Source organism: Melanotaenia boesemani, chromosome 5, assembly GCF_017639745.1.
Source record: "Melanotaenia boesemani isolate fMelBoe1 chromosome 5, fMelBoe1.pri, whole genome shotgun sequence".
NCBI classification, from domain to species: Eukaryota; Metazoa; Chordata; class Actinopteri; order Atheriniformes; family Melanotaeniidae; genus Melanotaenia; species Melanotaenia boesemani.
In genome coordinates, this window is record NC_055686.1 from 7,154,525 (window position 1) to 7,171,920 (window position 17,396).

General features: G+C 38.9%; 1 protein-coding gene across 1 annotated transcript in view; it reads left to right on the forward strand.

Moving 5' to 3' along the window:
• The first annotated feature begins 509 nt into the window (after positions 1–509).
• The window catches only part of LOC121640308 (butyrophilin subfamily 3 member A2-like), a 66,207-nt gene continuing 49,320 nt past the window's right edge, over positions 510–17,396 (forward strand). Inside the window, exons 1-4 of the mRNA XM_041986020.1 lie at positions 510–537; positions 641–982; positions 4,059–4,346; positions 4,422–4,541. Coding sequence (XP_041841954.1) covers positions 682–982; positions 4,059–4,346; positions 4,422–4,541 — 709 coding nt within the window. The 5' untranslated portion in view covers positions 510–537; positions 641–681. The remainder of the gene's footprint in view (positions 538–640; positions 983–4,058; positions 4,347–4,421; positions 4,542–17,396) is intronic.

Genomic DNA, 17,396 nt, shown 5'->3' on the forward strand with positions numbered 1-17,396 from the left:
AAAATTACATTTGGTTGCTGCTTTATTTCAACATGCAATTATTATTAATATTATTATTTTTATAATGAAATGTATTTATTGTGTTGATTGAGTTAGTTAGTTAGTTAGTTATAAAAGGTGAAGAAAATTTTTTAAAATAAAATCAGAAGTGCAAGAAACATTTTTGCATATCAGAAGCAGAAGTTGCTAGATGTTTTCTTAAGAGGCTGAATAAGAATTATTTTCTTTTTTATGATCATTCCCAATTGTGTATTTTGTCATAATTCGAAATTATGTAAAACTTTATATATATATATATATATATATATATATATATAATTTTTCATGCATGAAACATTTCTATATGCTACTGCTTAAGGGAAGAAAAAACATTTACTTTCTTTTTGCAGTTATCTAAATTCTACACTTTGTCTGTGAATGTTTAGCCTTCCAAGATGGCTCAGGTTCCAGAGAGATCATCTTTAAAATCTTTGCTCAGAAGGATTTTGGTTTTAAAGCACATGTTGGGTTTCCTTCTCCTCACACACTCTTGTGAAGGTAACTTCCACACAAGACTGATGGTTGAAGTATGAAGCATCATTAGTCATTATTAAACACCTGCATTTCTTATTAAATTTAACATACTCGCCTGTTTCTTCAGGTCAGTTGCAGAAGCCCATCTCCTCCTCAGCAGTTACAGCAATGGTTGGTGGTGACGTTGTTTTACCGTGCCACCTGAAACATCCCACTGATACTGGCCAGGTGACAGTAGAGTGGAGGAGACCTGACCTGACACCCAGATTTGTGTATGTGTGGCACAATATGAAGGAATATCTGTCTGACCAGAACACAGCCTTCAAGGGAAGAACATCGCTGTCTATCGACAAGATGAAGCAGGGGGATGTTTCACTGAAACTCTCTGACCTGAGATACTCTGATAATGGAAGATACAGATGCTACATTTCAAATGAGAGAAGAGAAAACTTTGTCGATCTTATTGTTGGTAAGTAAATATGATAAATAAAGCTTTTAACATGCGGGGGGGTTGGGTGATCAGTGGGCAGAGAGTGGGCGGGTCCGGACACACAGGCAGAAATGATTGACAGACAGCAGCTCAGCTCACTGGCAAGATGCAAAGCAAGATTCACATAGCACCTACGCCACAGAGCGGTCTTTAAGGTGGAAGACTTTTCCCCTTCTGAATCTCCTGTGTTACACATGAACAAGGTGGTCCTGAACCGTTTCAGTCTGAGCCATTAGCACTGTTGCGCTGTCCTGTCAGCAGCTCCAGCAGCTCTGGAAAGCTGTGGAGACTCGCAGCAGGTTGTGGCAGCTGCAGGAAGTTGCTGCTGCTACGATTTGAGCTGCTGTCTGTCACCAGATGAGGATCAGCATGTAAAGGTCTGGTGTTACTTTTACACCCCTCAAAAGCACAAATCCGTCCCATTGCAGGAACATTTCATCAGAAACTCTATGAAAGAAAAGAAGTCTGAAACTAGCAAATCTACATCAGATAAGTTGGTGGGCGTGGTTTTCTGTACCTGCTAGGCGAGGACCAAGAGGTAACCGCCGCCGATAAAATGTGAAGCCTATGCGGAAGTGCAAAAAATGGCCCCCTCATCCGCTAAGGGCTGGCTCCAAAACAGAGCAAATCCCCATAGACCCCCATGTTAAAAAGACCAACTTTACAGCAGAAATAAACATGTTTAAAACCTGGTACAAAAATCCATCTTAGGATTAATACATCAAGTTTACCTTCATGACAACTATGTGGGGGGTGAATTTATTTCTAACTCATTCATTTGGATGTTATTTTATCTTGAAATTTGGCATAATTAGGGGCGTGTCCTCTTGATTGACATGTATCCAATATCCGTGGCAAGAAGAGAGAGTGTAGCACAAATGCAGTTTTTGGCTGGCTAACAGCGTGCCTTAGCTTTAGCCCACCTACCTCGGTTAGCCGGTTAGCGACTGTTATCTTTGGGTTTCCTCGGTTAGCTCTTAGCTACAGGCCGCTCAGAGTTTGATGGGTGTCATTCATCCACCCCCACCTTCACAGTCCCCCTCTCAGCTCCACCTCTTTGCCCATTTTTGGAATTTCCGGGAATGATGGCACACGTGACCGTCCAATGGGCTTCAATTTAGCTCTTCAGAAACCTACGGGTGACGTCATGGAGGCTCTGTCCATCTTTCATATACAGTCTATGGCAAGGACCCATCTGTTTCCAGCTGTGGGTTTTTTTTTAATTTTCTCGTGACATCGATAACCTCTCTATGTCATGAAAAACATAACCTGTTTTTACCCTGTAGAGGGCGTTATGAGCCATTTTTTTACGCACAAAATTCTGTTTTTGAGATAAATTTGAAAAAAAAATTAGATTTTATTAACAGTATATGTAGTTTTCATCACAATTAAGCCAATACTGATATTGTGTTTTTTACAGCTGAAAAAACACATTTTTGGATGCACTACCCCTTTAATGTGATTAAATTGTTTTCTTTGAATACTGTAACTGATTATTTATTTTTAGGTCCAAGCTGCTTTTCAAATGTCTTCCATTTTCAGATTGGAGCATGAATATGATATGATTTCGGTGTATTTTAAGCATTAAAGGGGTCTTCCAAAGATCTATCAGACCACCCTGCAAGTTGAAACATGACACTAAAGGGGAACCCTTGGTGCTAAAATGTTGGGGATCCTGACGAAGTGCCCACATGTAATAAACTGGAAAAAAGAATTGGCCTCATTCATCAAACATTTGTTCTGAAATCCTAATGACAAACATTTTATGACAATCTTGGATGTGTTCTTAGTTAAGAACAAATTCTATGAACAATCAAGAGTTCTACAAAGATCCGAGTGTTGATCAGCGTTAATGTTATTTCCTGCTGTTCAGTTTATTAAATTACAATAATGAAGCTAAAGTAATGTTTTTGTCAGATTTATAACATACTTCCTAACACCATCAGTGCAAAAGACTGATGAGATCCATTTCTTCATGATGAGCAAGCAATGAGCAAGACAACCCCTATAAAGGAATGGTCCTGCAAAATGGTGGCCACAGATTGTCCAGGGCTTGACTGATCCAGGTCTGTGAGGGGATCCCTCAGGAAAACATCCCTGGTCTCATCAGGAGTCCAGATTTTGTAGGGAGTTCATACAGGCAGGTGGAGGCCACACACACTACTGAACCTCATTCTGAATGGTCTTTAGCAATTTCCACAGAAGTTGGTTCAGCCTGCGATGTAATCGTTCCACTTTTATTCTGAGTATTATCTTGAATCCATGGGTTCATACTTTGATTTCTTTTTATTTAATGGTCCAGTAAATCAAAAGTAATACTTTTGATTACATGTACAAACTTTGCAATTATTTCTAACAAAGTTAGCACCTAAACATGAAGAAAATCTAGCTTCACTGCACAACTTTCTTAATATTTTTTTGTTTTTATTTATCCTTTTCTCACTGTTGTCTTAATTTATTTGCACATGGACATAAGTCATGCCCTTTTATGGGCATTTTTTGGGCGTTTACCTACAGCCAGCACATGCGCTAGTACGGCAAGCTGCTCCGTCCTTTCAGTTCACAAGAGATTGGCATTTACTAAACTATGAAGAAAGGTGTAAACAATTCCACAGTCTATGAACTTGCTCGTGAATCTGACCGAGCGTTTTCAATAAAATATTTGCAACTTCAGAATAGATTTAAGAAAATTGGCGAGACGATATTGGTGACTGTAGCCCGATGTATTTTAGTTTCGCAACAGATATACACCAAGTATTTATGGTGAAGAGAATGCTAGCTCCTCGTTTTCAGTCATTTGCTGTGTTTCCCATTTCATGGTAAGACAAATCTGAGATGAAAATATTGATTCACATTAAATTTAAAGACAGAAAAGTTGATGCTGTCCATCCTCATCAGAAACAGTGATGGTTTCTCACAGAAATGTAGAAAGTTAATTTATACATGAGGTTTATTCACTTTACAACAAGGGTCCCTTTAAGATAGATTAATTAACTAAAGAGATTTGTTAAAGCTGAACATAATGTGTCAAAGCTCTCCTCTGTTTGTCCACCAGGAGCTGCCTCCTCACCTGGAATCAGCTTGGCTGGACTTGATCAAAGCAGCAGCAGAGTGGTGTTACAGTGCCAGTCTGCAGGCTGGAATCCAGAACCTGAGCTGTTCTGGCTGGACGACGAGGAAAACCTCCTCTCTGCTGGTCCTGCAGAGACAGTCAGAGGTCCTGATGGTCTCTTTACTGTCAGCAGCAGAGTGACTGTGGAGAAGAGACACAACAACAGCTTCATGTGTAGAGTCCAACAGAAGAACATCAACCAGACCAGAGAGACACACATTCATGTTCCAGGTAGGAAAACTGTCCTTCTCATCATCCAACCACTGAGTTTCTGTGTTATTTACCAGTTTTATTATTTTATTTCAGATGATTTCTTCTATGTCCCGTTTGACTGCACTGCTTCTATCAGCTTTAACGTGGTTTTCTGCATCCTGGCCGTTCTTGGTTTGGCCGCTTTTATCTGGAAACGGAGACAAAGCAGAAGCTGTAAGTTGAAATGGTTTAATGGTTTAACACTGAATCTCTGATATGATCTTTATTACATACTTATTACAGTAAATACACTAGACATAAAGTATTCATAATTGATTGATGAAATGACCCACACTTGGTGAAATGTTTGTTTCCACAGTGAAGAAGAAACATGATGAAAATCGGCAGCTTTTGGAAGAATTAAACAGAAAAAATTTGGCTGAAAGCAGGTCTAAACTAGAGCAGGGTCTGAGAAGCCTGGAGCAGGCGCTCGATGCTCTGATGGACAAAAAAGAAGAACTGGAGAAGCAGAACAAGAAACTAACTGAACAAAGAAACCAGGCACAGAAAGATGCTGAAGAGAATGAGATGAAGGTTAAAGTCGTGGATGATGAAGTAAAACAGAAAGATGGAGATAAAACAGTCAACAAAGCACAAGCATACTTAAAACTGAAAGACATCATGTATGATGCCAAATATAAACTAGATGAGAAAAAGAAAGATCAGCAAGAGTTTTATATGAACACACAGAATCTAATTAAGAAGGCATGTGATGTGTATAACAGGATGACTGAAATGAAAAAGGAACTAGAGAGTGATGTGGACAAAATGAAAAAACAAATGGAGGAGATGGAGACACCTTCAGAGAAAGACACAAAACCAGTCATTTAAATAAAGTTCACTTTTATAAAAAAAATATGTCTTTAAAATCTTTTTCCAGCATGAAATCCTTTTATCTTCTGATTATCTAGTTTAAGGATGTCCTAAGTTGATCCTCAAGGCCTGCAGGTTTTGGATGTTTTCCTTCTGCAGCACCTGAATCAGATTGATGGGTCAACACTGGGCAGAACTTAACAAGCTGTTGTGGAGGAGAGATGTTTAATCTGGATCAGGTGTGCTGCAGCAGGGAGCCATCTAAAACCTGCAGCATAGTGGGGCTTTAGGACCAGGGTTGGGAATCACTGTTATACGGTACCTCATGAGAGAAAATGAAGGTGTTGGTTGCTGTAACCCACCCCCCCCAGAGAACAACTGTCTCATCAGTGAAGGTAAATTCAGAGAGAGATCAATTTAGTATTATTAAGATTTTTGGAACAGAAAGGAAATAAGAGGAGGTGGTGGTCCTTCGACCTGTCAAAGACTTCTGTTCTGACGACCGACTGGAAATTGAAATTGCACAAAGCGTTTGAGGTATTTATATTATAATTTTTATTATTATATCTGTGTAACCTACATACTTTTATTCATAATAAAATACATTGCTGCTTCACCTGTCAGTAATTATTAGAACTAATAAACACCTGTAGAGTGATATTCACGCTTGCTTTTTCAGGCTTCCTATTACACATTCAGTTCCATGTTTTAAGTGAATACACTTTTCCCAGACTGGATCCTCCTTTGGTCGTAAAATGATGACCAGATACGTGTCTGCTAAGGGGTTGAATGCTGCTGACGGCAGAGTGGGACGAATATTACGGAGCATTCATCAATCCTACCACATCTCGAGGCAGCAGGTAGAAAATAAACAGTGTTCGGTACCACTGATGTAAAAATGTAGAAATATTTAGCCTTTCAATAATTTAAATCTTTTATTTTATTTTAGGGAGCCTGAAATCTAAACCCTGTTCCCTACAATGCAGAATACATGGGTCACAAGCTGCATGTTGATCAAAACGAAAAGCTGGTTATGGTTGGAGTGACCCATGTAATGGCAATTGATGGTTTCAGCAAGAAAGTGTTCAGTTATTCCACCATGCCGATAAAGAACAACCTCATCATACAGTATCATACAATATATGAGGACGTTTACAGGTAAAATGTTTAATGTTGGTTCACAGGATCCACAACTCTCAAAATGCACATTGATAAAACTAAGATATATGAAAAGTATTTCTTAATCAAATCAAACCATACATTCAGTTATTATCAGTTTAACTATTGCCTGTTAAGTTTGGATGAGGAGACTTATCTTTGAATGTCACTTTAAAATCCTCTAATCCCATCAACTGCTGTTTTCTATTTTACTGTTGTGTGGTGCTTTTGTGTTTTTTTAGATCTGCTGTGCTCTCCTTTGGACTGTGGGACCAGATGAGAGTAGACTGTGGTAGAGTTTTATCTTTCCTTACTCATCCAGGAAATGCTGCCAGAACACACACACACAATCATCAAAGGTTGCCCTGTGTTCAGACACCATCTAAACAAGTAATATCAACTCTGTTTTTCAACCCCCAATTCAAATGTCTCATGCGAGTACATAAACTCAGTAAACTTGCTAAATCTTTCAATCTTTCACAGAACAATGCAATAGAGAGAATGTGGTCAGAGGTGAAGTTTGGTCCGTCTGGTGGACATGGATGAACTCAACATCCAGATATTGTGTGTCATATCTGACATGTCAGGTGGCAGGAATTGGCATTACTAATGTTGAGGCATGGAATGCACACAGGATCCCAGGTATGTGTTTTCTTTCATAAATAAGAACAGATGTTCCCTTGTAAAAATGGGCTTGAATGTCACGTAAAAAAAAGGAAAAAAAAAAGAAAAAAAAACACACATTGTAAGAGGTACACATATTATAATTTATATATTCACAAATCTAATATTATTAGAAATATGTGGTTGTAAGGCAAATTAAATAAGTAGAGGATAAGGCAAATATCACTTCATGTACCTCATGAAAGGATATTTATCTATATGGACTTCAAAAGTCGATCATTGACGATCATTCTTCCATCCAGTATTTGATTGGTATAACTGGTAAAGTCACTGTCTAATCACTGAACAGTTCTAGCATCATGTCTGCCCTCAGTATAACTATGTATTATGCTTATTTTCAACATTTTGAGGTAATTAGAGTAACAATCAGCATGTAAATATTTGCTTTCTGTTTTTACCATTAAGCTGCCTTCACTGTCATGTGTTTGTAGGGAAAGGAATACCAAATGACCTGGCAAAGGAAGGGTGTCCTGCAAAAGTCCCCGAAGACTTTCTGCCTGTTGGAGCTGCTGCAGCTGATCTGTACCAGCAGGAAACTGGATCAGCTTTCAAAAGGCACTCAATTTTTGGATGTGATCCTTTCCGATCAGAAGACTGCAAACAACAGTCTGAAACTGAGTTTGCTTCTCACTTTGACTTAAAATCACTATATCAAAATGTGGTGCATCATAACTATGGACCTTTCCAAAAGGCTGTCAGATCTCTTATTCACACCACCAGGAAATATATTTGAACTGAGACCCCAGTGTTGCATATGCTTCGAATCAGTCGTCAATAGCAAAACTGTTCTGTTCACAAAAGTTTTATTAACTGTGAAAGCTGTTAAAGTGCAAAACACTTCACATAATTTCACTAAAACTATGTCACTGTTTTAGTCTAATAAACAATTTTCAAGTAACTTTTTTTTTACATATCCAGCAAAACATATTCAGTTTGTGCTTTAAAGTGCAAAGTTGAACTGCAGTTCACCAAGTTTTATATATATGTGTGTGTGTTTGTGTGTGTGCATATTTTTTATCCATGTAACTGTATCATAATGATGCTTCAACATACATAAACAAAAACTTATCTTGTTAGCTAACCACATGCAGCAAAAAGGGGGATAAATAAAAAACTAAATGTTATACCACTGCTATATTTACATGACATTTTGTCATACAATGCAATTTTTAGGTCAGACATTCTCTGTAACGCCACAATAGTTTTAATAGTTTGCCATATTTGATCTTATTTAAAAAATGACATATATACTCCAATCTGAATAATAGTACTTGGCTATATAGCGATTTTTGTTTATGCTTTAATTGTTCAGCCTCACCTCAAACCCTTCTGTTAGCAGAAAACCAGGCCAGTCAGTGAACAGAGGGGGGGATACAGGCCATAAATGATGAAAACCAGTTATTATTATCTTCTTGTAGCGTGCGGTTTGGTTCAAATTCTGGCCAAGTTATACCTTTCTCTAAATTATTGTGTGTGCATGTGTGTGAGCAAGTGAGTGAGTCTGAAAATCAGAATATGTGATGTATGACAGTATGAGTGAGACTTAAAAATGAGAATCAGTGTGAGGTGTGCTGCTTGGCCTGCAGCCTCTAGTGGTTCCTGTCTCCGAGGGGGTCTCCAATTGAGACGCTCCTCTCCAGCCCATGGCTCCTTTCTGTCCATTGGTTCCTATCTCCGAGGTGTTCTGTGTTTGAGATGCTCCTCATCGCAGCTCTGAGGGGGTCTCAGGTTGAGACGCTCCTCACCAGCTTCTAGTTTCCGGCTGGAGGGGATCTCTGGTCAAGATGCTCCTCTTCTGTTGCCTGTGGTCCACCCTGCTGAGGAGATTACTCCTCTGCCGCTGCCTGTGGTCCGTGCCGGCATGGAGATTGTTTGTCCACTGCTGCCAGTGGTGTTCAAGGGGGTGGCTACTTCTCTGCTCCTCACATTCGAGCTCACCATGATGGACCTGTGAAAGAGCCCTGTGCAGCCTCCCGAGATCATGTTAACGTCTGCTTGTCTTCCTGATATTCCGTACCAGTCTGTCAGTCAGCGCACCTCCAAGAGAACCAACTCCTGTCAGCGCGCCTACGAGAGATTCAAGCCTAGCCTGCGCACCTCCAAAAGATTCAGTCTGAACATCCTCCAAAGATCCAGCTCCTATCTGTGCAACATTCTGGCCGTCCGTCAGAGTTCCAGTCTGCACGTCCCCCAGAGGTCCAGCTCCTGTTCGTGCAGCTCTCTGGCGGACTCGTGTCTGCTCGTCCTCAGGGTCTTCTTCCAGAGATCCGACTCAAGTCTGTTTGTCCTCCGGGTCTGCCTCCACAGATCTGACCCATATATATATATATATATATATATCTATATATATATATATATAGATATATATATATATATATATATAGATATATATATATATATATATATATATATATATATATATATATATATATAGAGATATATATATATATATATATATATCTATATATATATAGATATATGAGGAGATCTGCATCGAGGAATGGGCCAAAATACCAGCAACAGTGTGTGAAAACCTTGTAAAGACTTACAGATAACGTTTGACCTCTGTCATTGCCAACCAAGGGTATATAAGTAATGAGATGAACTTTTGTTATTGACCAAATACTTATTTTACCAAGGAATTTACCAATTAATTAATTAAAAATCAGACAATGTGATTTTCTGGATTTTTTTTCTCATTTTGTCTCTCAGTTAAATTACAGGCCTCTCTCATCTTTTTAAGTGGGACAACTTGCACAATTTGCACTAAATACTTTTTTTTTGCCTCTCTCTCTCTCTCTGTATATATATATATATATATATATATATATATATATATATATATATATATATATGATAATTTCCTTTTTAAAACTTCTACAGATCACCCTAAATTGTGAGTTTTTCTGCATCACCAGTGGGCAGTGATCTGGTTGGACCAGTGTACATATAATAACAGATTGTGTTGCTTCCTCTGCCTCCTTTGTGTAAAACGTGCACACTTAGACCTCACATGGCTGTTCTTTAACATTAGCTACTAGACTTACTATAGACGTCCTCAGTCCGTGTGTTATGACCCGACTCTGGGGCATGACTGGGCGTAACAAAAACAACGTTGAGGACAGATGGTAAATTTGAAATAAGCACATTTTATTAAAATCCCGTGAACAACGAGTGAAAACCTGTAACAACAAAGTACACAAAATAAACAAGTGCTGGGGTTAGCGGACCTGCTGAAAGAAATAAACCAAAACATACCCGAAACCCACAGAGCGCAAACCATGATGTGACTGCAACTCAGCGAGAAACCTAAAACCAAATAAAAGTCAGCAGATCCATAAACTAAAGTGACCGTCATCACAAACAAAAACACACTAACCGGGCAGCTGTGGCCAGTTTTATCACTGATTAGTGAATTTAGAGCGCTGCCTGGAATGATGGCCGTAACACTGTGTACGCAGAGTAAAAATGTTGACCCTGAAGAGCCGTTTCTGACAAATATACCAACTGTAAGATCAGATATAAAAATGAGCCCATCTACGGGCTGAGGAGGAAGGCTTATGAGGAGGAGGAGGAGGGCGTAGTAATAATTTCACTTCAGTGTGATCTTCACGCAGTCGGCAGGAAGACAGCATGGAGGCCACAGCTCTCTGCACCAGGCTGTGTGAGTTCTGCTAGCAGATTATCTACTAATTCATTCAGTTCTGGGACTCATTTTAAAGAAAAGCATATTAACTATATTTGTTTATGTAAAGTTTCTGTGACAGCTGAGGCACTTGTGATGGTAGCAAATATGCTCATATTTCTTTAAAGACCTGGTATGAGGTGTTCCTTTATTTTTCATAGATAATTATAAGTTATTTTTTCATGTATTCTGGTCATGATGGAACTTTTACCCACTTCATTTGTTTGTTTGTACGTCTTTATGTAATAAACGTTTCTGCTGTGTGATCTGAAGACTGTGATATTTAATTGCCCTCTAGGGACAAATAAGGTTGCCTGAATCTTAATTATGAAATAAATAAAAACAGTTAACACTAGAAGTCCCAGGAATTTTGATGTCTCCCTAAAGTCCCAGAGAAGGGTCGAAAGACCTTTAGTCCAAACTGACGACTCTGCTGGCAAAAATTAGCATCTCTTCATTTGTAAATGCAGCCATTACCTGAGGAATGCACCCATTGCATCCAGCCCCTCCTTGTTACCTTGAAACGTCTGGTAAATTCTGTGGCAGTGGGGGATGGTGGGCTGAGGGGGATAAATAGTAGCTAGCTTCACCTCGAACAAATAGAAGGAAGCAAAATGCAGAGGCGGCTTACAACTCAGCAGGCATTGGACCTGATCCTCAGCGATACAAACCCTTGTGACTCAGATGGAGAAGAGATACAAATTCAGCTGGATTCGGACTCTGACTCTGAGCAGTCTTCAGGTAAGATTTGAAACTATTATTGAACTTTTTGGTATGACAAATTTCTTTCTTTCTGCTTTGTCCTGTACTGTGAGTTGCAACACTGGAATTTCTCCATTTTGGTACAAATAAAGGATTTTTTTAATCTTATTTCCAAAACATCCTATTTTCGTCCTCTGAAATTGTGAAATTGTTTACCTTGCAGATGATGAGACTGCTCCACTGCCAGAAAAGAGGGCTCGGTTGGGAAGTGAGAGGACAGAGATGGCTAAAGATGGCACAGTGTGGCATGAAGAACAGCTGGGGACATGTCTCAATTTCACCCCAATAGAACCATACGGCACAGATGGAGAGCCAACTGCTAAGGCCAGAAGAAGTATCCGGACTCGTCTTCAAAGCTTCTTCTGTTTTATAACACTTGAAATGCTTCGTAGCATTCAAGAATGGACCATTCAGCATGCACGGCAAAAGGAGCAGGCAGATTGGTTCATGAACCTCCCAGAACTAATGGCATTTATTGCAATTATTATCTTGCGGGGGGTGAAGAAAGTTCCATCACTACGTGACAATTGGTCAGCAGAGCTGGGAAACCCACGAATCATTGCTACTATGGCCCGAAAGCGCTTCCAAAACATCATGCAACACCTACGCTTTGATAACATGTTCACACGCAGTGAGCGAGTGGAGACAAATAAGTTTGCTGCAATTTCTAATCTGTGGGAATCTTTTGTCAATAACTGCATCAGATCTTATAACCCTGGTTGACACATCACTATTGATCAACAGCTTTTCCCGACAAAGACTCGCTGCAGTTTTCTGCAGTACATTGCAACAAAACCGGACAAATTTGGCATTAAGTTTTGGCTGGCTTGTGACTTGAAATCAAAGTACATTTGCAATATCCTGCCATATCTTGGCAAGGACCCCAGTCGTCCCAGTGGAGAGAGACTCTCTGAGAGTGTAGTGATGAGGCTGATGGAGCCGTTCATGGATAAGGGCAGAACTGTAACAACAGACAATTTTTTTACATCGCTGTCCCTTGCGCAACGACTGCTTAGCCGGAAAACCACCATCCTTGGCACAGTCAACAAGATTCGCCGGGAAATTCCTCAGTCAACTAGACAGAAGGACCACACTAAATTCACCACTCGAGTGTTTTCCACCACTGGTGCAACACTCACAGTATATGCGCCGAAACGGAAAAAGACTGTCTATCTTCTCAGCAGCATGCACAATGTGGTTGAGACTGAGAATACCACCAAAAGGAAGCCAAACACTGTCACACAATACAACACCACAAAGTGTGGTGTGGATGTGATGGACCAGATGGTGCGGGAGTACAGCGTGAGTGCAGGAACACGGAGATGGCCAGTCGCCGTGTTCTACAACATGATCGACATGGCGGCACTGAACGCTCATGTTCTTCATAAGGAATGCACCGGAGTGCAGGAGAGAAGAGTGGACTTCCTGGTTGAGCTCGCGAAAGAGTTGGCCAACTCTCATGTGAGTCAGAAGAAGGCACATAAGGAGCAACTGCTTCAGCAGCAACCTCCCACACCTAGCCCTGGGAAAAGGGCAAAATGTCAGGTCAACCATCGATGCAAGAACAATTGCGCAACTGTAAGATGTGTTGACTGCTACAAATACACATGTGGCAAATGCAGGATGGAGATACCATGGAAGTGCCAAGCATGTTTGGACTTAGCACAGACGGACTGCTGAAAGAGCAGAAAAGCCATTCACACAAGGGCATGCCACTGTAGCCTTGTGTAAATATTTGTGAAATTGTTTCATTACTTGCATTATTTTAACTGTTTTGTTGTTTTTTTTATGACAAAAATAAAAAGCATTGGAAAAAATTCACAGTTGTTCTTTTATATCTTTGTCATGTTGACATTTATGCCCTCTTGACTTAGACACTAATGCTTCTGGATATTTTACTCACAGACCCTGCCTGTACCACCACAATCAAAAAATGTTCATTTTAAATATTCAAAATTGTTCATTGCTTGGGCTTTTTGGACATAAGGTACATGAACATTGGGTTAGAAAGTTTGAAAAATTGGTAAAAAATTCTGAAAAATTTGTATTTTTTCATTTGTATGAAAAGAGGAGAGCTGGACCTTTTAAAGTGATTTTTTAAAAAAATATGAATTCATCATTTTGTCATATCATTCTAAATTGTTTGCTTTTTTATTGAAGGCCCACAATGATTATCTTTTTTTTTTTCTTCTAAAAGCACACAAATGTGTCGAGGAGGTATATATCATATATCATATCAAATATATTTTTAATTATTTGAAATATACTAGAATGCAGGAAAACCTTTCTGAATCTGTTTGAGGTCTACTCCAATCTCATACTCAGGGGACCAAGCAGTGTCTCAAGCCAAGCTTTGGGCAAAAGTTGACAGTCCAGTTTCAAGAGTCTACAGTGTCTCCCCTAAGTATGCGCCCTCCTGGGGTGTGCCAGTAATTGACTCGTCTACAAACAAAAGAAGCTGTTCACAGCTTAAGACAGGATTTTAGCTAAAATCCTACTGGTCAATCGACCCATCTCTGGGTTGTAAAGGTAGAAAGGTCAATTGACCCCTCTCTGGGACTTCTAGTGTTAATCAAACCTCCAACACATACACTTGTGAAACAAGCCTGGTTCATTTGTCAACCTCATTTGAAGAGATTAGATGCTGAAATATTTACCTTCATTTGTCTCTCCAGGGATCAGCATGTTGCTGCTACTTGTTGCAGAAGTTAAGGTCTTCTGTGATGCTCAGGAAGTTGGTGAGTAGACGTCCATTAGTACATTTTTATCTTTTAAACAGGTTTAATTAAAAACAAAGCTTTGCTTTTACCAGAAAGATAATTTCGTAAAAGTTTTTTTTTTTTTTTATTGTGTGATGTAAAGTAATAAAGAAGTGTTTTGTCTCATCATGGTTGTGTTTGTAGAAAGCAAGCTGTTGAAATCTGTTTTAAGTATATAAGCTTTCACAGCAAAAACTGAAATCGAAGTAAGATAAAATATCTTAGATAAAGGTCAAATATGTTCTACTAACATATTTTTTTTCTCACTAAGTACTTTTTATATTAGATTATTTAACTCATTTTAAGTGTCTTTAATTATCTCCATAACATATTAAAGCTTGTTACTGTTATTGCCTATAATGAGTAAGTCTGTGTTTTAAACTAAATTATCAATAGTTGCAAACCAACACTGAGTGTAAAATTGCTTTTCCGAATTTTTTATTTCAAACAAGACAAGAAAATAATTATCACATATTGTTTATTCATCAGTGAAATTCACTTAAAACGTGACCTTAAATGGGACCTTAAAAAGAGCTGTGCACAGACAAATACTACGTATGCAATAAACTGAAGCAACATTTTAAAGAAGAGTGGACCAGAATTCTTGCACAATAATGTGAGAGAAAACCATTACTTCGTTTTACTATTGCTGGGATGTGACATTGATCTACTTCAGTACATCAGTCATATTATCAACAAGCCAATGGCTTCTATCCAAACTGCAAATGAAAAGTCCTTTGTTTATTTTTATATGAATGGAAGTGATTATGTTCAGTCACTTGTAATATCTCTAAATATTAGATCCTATACTGAATCCAGTCAAAATAATATGGCTGAATTTGAGATAACGACTAACATTCAATCACTTTCTTTTGAATCTTTATATCGTGAACAAGCTCGTGATTTACATCCCTAACTGTTGCTATTTTATTTATGTGTTATTAATGTAAGGTTGCACTGCATTTTAGATCTGGTGAGAACCAGATGTTTTTATATGTTCTGATACAGAATTTAAAGAATGTGTCCTTCTTTCAACATGACTGGGGGTCAGGTTTCTTCCATTTGTCTGTAACTGTTTTGCAGATGGTTCTGTGGTCCTGGAGGGTCCTCTCCATCCTGTGATGGTGGGGGAATCTGTGACCTTGCTTTGCAGAAACAAGACGACTTCCTCCAACTCCACAGCTGAATTCTATAAGAATAACATGTTTATCAGTAGCAGTGATGAAGCAACGATGATCATCCACAGCATCTATAAGTCTGACGCTGGTCCCTATAAATGTAAAATCTCTGGAGCTGGAGAATCACAAGAAAAATGGCTTTTTGTTACTGGTGAGCCCACTCAAAGTGTAATTATTGTCTTATTGAAAGATTGTGCTTAACACTTATTTGACTTCATGTAGTTTTTAATAAAGATTGTGCTGATGTTCATCCCTACACGAGATGGTCCAAACAGCTTACTACTTATTTATCTGGTTTCCTATAAAATATTTCAACCATTTCAACATGGCAGAATGGTCTGAAATGAAGAAAGTCATCAGATATGACTGCAGAACAATAATAAAACATGTTTGTTTATTGTTCAGATGGTTTGATCCTGAATGGTCCAACTTCTTCTGTGACAGAGGGAGACTCTGTGACTCTTCACTGCAGAAACAACAAGGATCCCACAAAAAGCTTTGCAGATTTCTACAGACATGGCGTCCGTATCCACACTGGCTACGATGGAAAGATGACCATCCCCAGAGTTTCTAAGGCAGATGAAGGACCTTATAAGTGCAGCATCTCTGGATTTGGAGAGTCAGCAGAAACCCAGCTGGTTGTACGAGGTGAGATGTCAAACTTTTGGTAAATTCAGAATTAATTTTACTTATTTCCAGGATCTCAATCCCGGTTTATTACACATGAACTCTTGGCTTCAGTGTATCACGCTGACATGTTTTTTTAATCTTGAAAAGCCATGATGTTTTCTAACCAAACAGCTGTAAGAAGATGTTTCAGTGCATAATTTTACAACCAGCACTCTGAAAAAGTCATGAAGCACCCCTCATTTCTTTCCAAAAATCCTGATTATTTGCTTCGTCGTCTGTTATATGTTGACACAACACTGGTTCATGATGTGTTTGGAGTCTATTTTGCCTGGATGATTCATAGGGCAGAGTTAAGTGGATTAAACATGAAAAACTGATTTAAAATCAGTAAAAATGTGACAAAGATAAACTCTTGTTCAATCAATAGTGAACATATATGTGTTATTAATGTAAGGTTGCACTGCGTTTTAGATCTGTTGAGAACCAGATGTTTTTATATGTTCTGATACAGAATTTAAAAAATGTGTCCTTCTTTCAACATGACTGGGGGTCAGGTTTCTTCCATTTGTCTGTCACTGTTTTGCAGATGGTTCTGTGGTCCTGGAGGGTCCTCTCCATCCTGTGATGGTGGGGGAATCTGTGACCTTGCTTTGCAGAAACAAGAGGACTTCCTCCAACTCCACAGCTGAATTCTATAAGAATAACATGTTAATCAGTAGCAGTGATGAAGCAACGATGATCATCCACAGCATCTATAAGTCTGACGCTGGTCCCTATAAATGTAAAATCTCCGGAGCTGGAGAATCACAAAAAAAATTGCTTTTTGTTGTTGGTGAGCCCACTCAAAATTTGATTATTGTCTTAATGAAAGATTGTGCTTAACACTTATTTGACTTTATGTAGTTTTTAATAAAGATTGTGTTGATGTTCATCCCTACATGAGATGGTCCAAACAGCTTACTACTTATTTATCTGGTTTTCTATAAAATATTTCAACCATTTCAACATGGCAGAATGGTCTGAAATGAAGAAAGTCATCAGATATGACTGCAGAACAATAATAAAACATGTTTATTGTTTATTGTTCAGATGGTTTGGTCCTGGATGGTCCGACTTCTCCTGTGACGGAGGGAGACTCTGTGACTCTTCACTGCAGAAACAACAAGGATCCCACAAAAAGCTTTGCAGATTTCTACAGACATGGCGTCCGTATCCACACTGGCTACGATGGAAAGATGACCATCCCCAGAGTTTCTAAGGCAGATGAAGGACCTTATAAGTGCAGCATCTCTGGATTTGGAGAGTCAGCAGAAATGCGGCTGGTTGTACGAGGTGAGATGTCAAACCTTTGGTAAATTCT